Consider the following 7761-nt stretch of genomic DNA (forward strand, 5'->3'; position numbering starts at 1 on the left):
ACCCCAATTAAACACACCTGAACCAGCTAATCAAGCTCTTACTAGGCATACTAAAAACTTAAAGGCAGGCGTGTTGAGGCAAGTTGGAGCTAAACTCTGCAGGACACTGGCCCTCCAGGACCCAGTTTGGGCAGCCCTGTGCCAAGGCAACGTTTCTCATTTTTAAGTCCTAAAATAACTAAACTAAATCATATGTAAACATGTTTAAAAAATAAATAAATAATGAAACATTAAAAAAATCAGTGCTGATCTAGTAAGTGCTGCTGCTGCTTTATATATATTTTTTTATATATTTTTTTACATTTTACCTTATTTGTATATTTGTATAGTTGTATTTTATACTTAATCTGTATATCTGTATTTATGTTCTACTGTTAGTGTTATCTGTATGCACCAAGGGTCTGAGAGTAACGCAATTTCAATTCTCTGTGTGTATGTGCTGTACATGTGGAAGAATTGACAATAAAGCAGACTTGACTAAATCATCTGACGGCACACAGGAATAAAGAGTTTTGGTTTAGCTTCATACGTTGTGAAGCCGTGAGATCCGTGTCGTGTGATGGCTCACACTCGTGTGTGTGTGCGTGTGTGTGTGTGTGAGAGTGTGTGTGTGTGAGAGTGTGTGTGTGTGTGTGTGTGTGTGTGTGTGTGTGTGCAGGTGCGTCTGCAGGTGGGCCTGTACGTGGTGTATCTTCTGGACTGGATGTCAGTGTTCAGCCGTGATCAGCTCTTAGTTTTGCGTTTGGAGGATCATGCTTCAAACCCGGAGCTCAGCATGAGCAGGATCTTCCGCTTCCTGCGCTTAGGTCAGTCCTGATGAACTCGTGTTCATGTACATGCTGTGAGCAGCAGGGGGCGCCACGTTCATCATCATCATCATCATCATCATCATCTGATTAGTGTTGTCATATAGACCATGCCGATCAGAATATGTAATGTGTATTAAAAAAATAACTAAAGAGACAAAAAATATATGAACCAAATGTGATTTTAACACTTTATATATAATGCATTATGAAAGTAGTTTTAATGCATTAATTTTGCCTTGTAATGCACTTTATAATGCATCATATGAATAATTGTAACCACAGTTATCATACCTTATAATACTTCATATATTCATTGTTACACCTTTAGAATGTATAATGCATTAAAACACATGACAAAATATTAGAATGCATTTTAACTCTGGTTACAATTATTTATGAAAAGATACAATGCATTGCTTTATTTGAAGTGTTGGCGTGATGTTAAACTGTTGTTCAGATGTGTCTGACTATGATCTGTGAATGAACTCTTGCAGGAGCGCTGTCTGATCAGAGACAGAGACAGATCAGCAAGCGTCCCGCGTCAAACACCAGACATCCGTCCGACAGGGATCTGGGCCCGATGCGTCCCATCACACGAGAGCTGCTCACGCTGTTTTACGCTCCGTTCAATCAGAGACTGGCAGAGGTTCTGCAGGACGAGTCGTTCACGTGGGACGGTCGCTCTGAACACACCTGACAGCCGTGTGATGTTCCTGGATCTCACAGACACCATGAAGTCTGTCCGACAGCAAATGTGGAAGAATCGGGCTTTTATCTGTACTTTCAAATGGATAGTTCACCCAAAAATTATTTATAAAAACACTAAAGAAGATATTGTGGAAAAATTGGAAACTGAATAACTTTGGACCCCATTGACTTTCACTGTACGGATGAAAACCACTGAGGCGTTTCTCAAAACATCTCATTTGTGCTCCATAAAATAAAGACACGAGGGTGAATAAATGATGACAGAATGATTATTTTTAGGTGAACAATTCTTAAACCAGCAGCCTATAGATGAAAACTAAAGCACTAGAAATCCAAAAATCGCTTTATATCACTTTTACAGAATTACAAATGATGCACTCACTTCATTTTCCGTCAGAGAAAGATCTGCACTGCGCATGTGCGGAGTTTATTCTCACGTTTCCTTCACTGACTGCTGAACACACAACATTAACAAAAACAGCTGATGCTAACGAAAAGATCAAATTAAAAAAAGATCAGCAGCAACAAAACACAACAGTATTTCACGAGTTCACACTTACATAGGTTTTGTGTATTTGGCGTGCTGTCCGAGGGGAGGGATGCTAGAAAACGCTCAAGGAACAGAGGCAAGTCTGCTGTGTATATACACCTCGTATCTTGTTAATTGAGTTGGTTACTGAATGTGCTCTTCTCGTGTTAATTAGGTTAATTATCTGAACATGCGCCTCCCGATAATAATTTAATCAAGCAGTTTTGAGGCTCATATGAATCTAAATTAACATAAAAATATATTTTTTGCTGAGATTAGATATAGTGACACAATTTCGCGTCGTGATTACGTAAGGACGTCATTGCGCAATGACATGACAACGTCATTTAGCAACTTTTAGCAACAAATCGACCTTCCTTTAGCAACTTCCCACGAAAATTAGTTGTACTTCGGCACGTCTAATAAATCAGCGCTGGATTTCCATCAGAAGGTGTGTGAGTCTCTGCGGATGTTCGAGGGCTGTCTGCGGGGCGCCGGGCTGAGAGCGTGTGTGTACAACAGCACACTGAACAACGCCATGAGCGTGAGTGACCTCTGACCTCTGTGTTCAACAGGCCCTCTGATCTCTTAATTTACATATTCAAATGAGCTCAGTGTCCCATTTATTTCTATAGCGCTTTATACGAAACAGATTGATTCAAAGCAGCTTCACTGTGATAAGTAAATAACAGAATCGTTGATGCAAACTTCTTCATATATGACACAATTTCTAATTCTGCTGCTCTACAGAAGTCAGTCAAGACAAGTTTTGTTCTCATCTGATAGTGTCAGTGCAGTTAAATCAATCATATTACTGAATATTGAGTGTCTTTTAAATGCAGCGAGTGCCCCTATGCGCCTTCACTTGCTTTCTAATGCTGTGGTATCATGTTCAGTAGCTCCGCCCACGATCAGTAGCTCCACCCACAGTCAAATCTCATTGGTTCAGAATCCCTGCCTTTAAGTGCAGATGGAAGCTCCTTCCTCTGAGCCGGACATTCTTTGTTAAGAGAAATCATACATTCAAGTTCGAAACACAACAAAGCAAAATAATTATATTGTGAACAATAAGCACAAATAATTTGACTTTCTGACTTGAAGAACACGAGACGTCAGCTCTGTTCTGATTGGTTGATTGTGTCACATTTTCACTCAGTGTGTGTGTGTGTGTGTGTGTGTGTGTGTGTGTGTGTGTGTGTGTGTGTGTGTGTTGTGGTATTGCTCATTTGTGGAAAAATTGGAAACTGAATAACTTTGGACCCCATTGACTTTCACTGTACGGATGAAAACCACTGAGGCGTTTCTCAAAACATCTCATTTGTGCTCCATAAAATAAAGACACGAGGGTGAATAAATGATGACAGAATGATTATTTTTAGGTGAACAATTCTTAAACCAGCAGCCTATAGATGAAAACTAAAGCACTAGAAATCCAAAAATCGCTTTATATCACTTTTACAGAATTACAAATGATGCACTCACTTCATTTTCCGTCAGAGAAAGATCTGCACTGCGCATGTGCGGAGTTTATTCTCACGTTTCCTTCACTGACTGCTGAACACACAACATTAACAAAAACAGCTGATGCTAACGAAAAGATCAAATTAAAAAAAGATCAGCAGCAACAAAACACAACAGTATTTCACGAGTTCACACTTACATAGGTTTTGTGTATTTGGCGTGCTGTCCGAGGGGAGGGATGCTAGAAAACGCTCAAGGAACAGAGGCAAGTCTGCTGTGTATATACACCTCGTATCTTGTTAATTGAGTTGGTTACTGAATGTGCTCTTCTCGTGTTAATTAGGTTAATTATCTGAACATGCGCCTCCCGATAATAATTTAATCAAGCAGTTTTGAGGCTCATATGAATCTAAATTAACATAAAAATATATTTTTTGCTGAGATTAGATATAGTGACACAATTTCGCGTCGTGATTACGTAAGGACGTCATTGCGCAATGACATGACAACGTCATTTAGCAACTTTTAGCAACAAATCGACCTTCCTTTAGCAACTTCCCACGAAAATTAGTTGGCAACACTGCTGTAAGCTCTTCTCACGTTCATTAAAAACATGATAGCAACATACTAATCATGTTAGAAAGATGCTAACAACATGCTAGCGATATGCTAATAATGCTAGAAACATTCTAGCGACATGCTAATAATGATAAAAACATGTTAACAATATGCTAATCATGCTAAAAACATGCTAGTGAAATGCTAATCATGTTAAAAACATGATAATCATGCTAGTGAAATGTTAAACATGCTAGGAAAATGTTAGCAACTTGCTACAAACATGTTAACGACATGCTAACAATATGATAATCATGGTAGAAACATACTAGAAACATGTTAATCATTCTATAAACATGCTAACATGCTAGCGACATGCTAATCATGATAAAACATGGTAGAAACACTAATTATGCTAGAAATATGCTAGTGACACGTTAAACATGCTAGAAAAATGTTACCAACTTGCTACAAACATGTTAACAACATGCTAACAACATGCTAATCATGGTAGAAACATACTAGCAACATGCTAGGCATTCTATAAACATGCTAGCAACATGCTAATCATGTTAAAAACATGCTAGCAACATGCTAATCATGTTAGAAACATGCTAGCATCATGCTAAAACATGTTAAAACATTCTAGCTATGTTCTAATTCATGCTTTAAACATGCTATCTAGCTATCATCTGACAATATCTATTTATCTATTTTTTATGACGAAACTGTATTGCCTTCAAAACATTCAAACTTTAAGCTTTAAAACTAATTTAAACTTCAAACTATTCCAAACTGAAAACCGTCAAACTTTTAAAACTTTTAAAAACTTTTAGGCTAGGCTTTCTCAAGCCAACTTCAAAGTTTGTCTTGATGAAATTTTTTAACTAGTTATTATTATTAGTATTATTATCTAATTAACATTAGGGCTTATTTGTTCCATCATATTTATTTTTCTTGAAAAACTTGAAATCCACTATAGCATCTATAAAGACAGCCTTCGTGCTTTCAATGTGGAACTAGCCACAGCTAGACAGTCATTCTTCTCAAACCTTATAAACGGTAACTTAAACAACACTCGCACTCTTTTTGCTACTGTTGAGAGACTGACAAACCCCCCAAGTCAGATTGCCAGTGAAATGCTCTCCGACAGCAAATGCAATGAGTTTGCTTGAACTGATTGCACTATATTTTATGTATTACCATTTTCTATTTTTAACTTTTAAATTCATTTTAAATAAATTTTTTAATCATTTTAAATTCCTTGTTTTATTGTTTTGATTATTTTTATAATTATTTTACTTCTTTTAATGTAAAGCACTTTGAATTACCATTGTGCATGAAATGTGCTATATAAATAAACTTATATATAAATAATATATATAATATATTTAACACTATACATTTATATATAAATGCCTTGTTCAGGGTTTAATGGGAAACTCCTGGATCTCGCATCAGTCCCGCAGTGGGAATATCTCAGCGTAACGGTGCGTGAGAACAGCTCCTGTGCTTTTATGAAAAATCATAAATACTTTCTAGAGGTTTCTGCTGTTTGATGGCTGGAGCAGCTCAGGAAGCTCAAGATCACAAACACAGAGGCTTCTGGGTAATGTACTTCTTCTGAAATGTATTATTTTGGCTTGACAGCGACGTTCTGTTATTGTACGAACGAGGGTTTGGTGTTTTCAGGACTCGACCAGCAAACTCAGCACAGTCTGATCTGATTCACAGCGTCTGCTCAGATCCAACACGTTCCCCTAACATTAGAATACGGTTCCTGTTTGGTTAGATTTTGGGAACTAAATAATACGTTTTTTTAGGTTTTATTTTTTACAACCATAAAATAAGTTTCCCAGATTGTTCCGGGAAGCAGAATTGTTGGGAATAATCCTGTATTGATGGATTTCCAGTGAATATTTCGGACAGTTTCCAAGGCCTCAGAGAGTCTGGTGTTGTTCTGTTGTCATGGAAACAGACGCTCAGGGGCCAGCATTAAAAACTAGTCTGACCAACCAAAGGATAATCAGTCTTTTCCTTCTCAGATTACGCCAGATTGAGTTTTTATACATCTGACCAGCCTTAAAGAAACATATCAGAGGACTAACGTACAGTAAACTAGTCTAGTCAGTGTGTGCGGCTGGTTCAGAGTGAGTCGTCGCTCTGTGTTTTCAGACACTGCTGAGATCAGCTTTTCCGTTTCATGAAGTCACCCGTTCTGGAGCTTCTGAGAGGATCTTCAGGCTCTGTGAAGCGTGTCCTGATGGAGTCTGATCCAGCGGTGGAGCTGATGGAGATCCGGCTGTCTAAAATCTGCATGTGCTGGATCCTGGCAGATGTTCAGCTGGAGGTCACAGATTGATCATCTGGTGTGTGTTATTCTGAATCACCAGGCCAGAACTGAGATGCTCTGCAGATCTATAACTCACATCTAACAATGTTCTTGCCATGTCTGTCTGCAGAAAATCATGATTCAGTGTTTTGAATGACTGACAGACACGTCATGCTGAGGATGTTCAGTGAAGCCACTGGCTTATGGAGAAGTTTAACTACATTTAACTATTTTAAGTCTGTTTTTCTTAGTTCCAGTGTGTTTTTGCAGGTGGGAGTATCTGATGTGAGTTTGCAGAAGAGCATCTCTGGAGGAAGAAGGCCAGCACGCATCTCCTGTTTCTGATGATGATTCAGCAAAGCTATTATAGATGATCTGCTTGTGAATCTGTCAAATCTTCTTCTGACCCTCCAGATCTTCTGACTCACATGAAACACATCTGGTCTGACGGATCCTGCAGGGAATCGGTGTTGATCTTGGCCGCTCGTCAGAATCTCTGGAGATGAAATATTGAACAACTGATTAAAAGTCTAATATGATTAGTTTGTGCAGACAGATGTTTTCCCCAAGGCGTTCTCAAGCGTTCCTCTGGGTTCCTGCAGCTTCAGGGTTTGGTTTGAGGAATGTGTGATGGATTTCAGGAAGTGCTGCTGGTATCTGAGGTTCATCTGATCAATCCAGTGAAAACACGGCTTTCATTTGCACAAACACTGAGGCCAGCCGATCTCTGAAATCAAGATCTGCAGCCTCAAGAGCGACATGTGATTTCTCTGAAGATTCTCAATCGGTGCGCTGCTTTATTTATGACTTTAATATCAGTCGAGTGAGTTTGGGTTTGTTATGGTGAGTTTTGTGCCAGTGTGAGGAACTGAAGCTCATAATGAGACGTCTGAACGCATCAGCATCACTGCGGCTCACAGCAGACGCTCATTACACTCGTGCTCTTTACTGAAATCCTCTGAGAATCTGAGACGACTGAAACGGCTCGATTACTAAACTGGATTTTACTGTAAAGCTGCTTTGTTATTAGTACAATAAAATTGCTCAAAAACATGGTATTACTATAGTACCCTCTCTAGGAAGCGGTGGTATTACAGTGGTATTTTATAGATGTAAAACTGAGAAGATTAATGCCAAATGCATAAATGATCAGTACAGTTGAAATGTTATAATTTAGTCATTATAAAAGAATGTGTGTGTGTGTGTGTGTGTGTGCCTGTGTGTGAGTGTGTGTGTGTGCATGCGTGCGCGTGTGTGTGTGTGTGTGTGTGAGAGAGTGTGTGCGCCTGTGTGTGTGTGTGAGAGAGAGAGTGTGTGTGTGTGTGTCTGTGTGAGTGTGAGTGTGTGTGTGTGTGTGTGTGTGT

General features: G+C 38.9%; 1 protein-coding gene across 1 annotated transcript in view; it reads left to right on the forward strand.

The window, feature by feature from the left end:
- The window catches only part of chst15 (carbohydrate sulfotransferase 15), an 11609-nt gene extending 9633 nt beyond the window's left edge, over positions 1-1976 (forward strand). Inside the window, exons 8-9 of the mRNA XM_016468349.1 lie at positions 644-806; positions 1304-1976. Coding sequence (XP_016323835.1) covers positions 644-806; positions 1304-1506 — 366 coding nt within the window. The 3' untranslated portion in view covers positions 1507-1976. The remainder of the gene's footprint in view (positions 1-643; positions 807-1303) is intronic.
- The last annotated feature ends 5785 nt before the right edge of the window (positions 1977-7761 follow it).

The sequence above is a fragment of the Sinocyclocheilus anshuiensis genome, unplaced genomic scaffold (assembly GCF_001515605.1).
Source record: "Sinocyclocheilus anshuiensis isolate Anshui unplaced genomic scaffold, SAMN03320099.WGS_v1.1 scaffold652, whole genome shotgun sequence".
In the NCBI taxonomy this organism is placed as follows: domain Eukaryota; kingdom Metazoa; phylum Chordata; class Actinopteri; order Cypriniformes; family Cyprinidae; genus Sinocyclocheilus; species Sinocyclocheilus anshuiensis.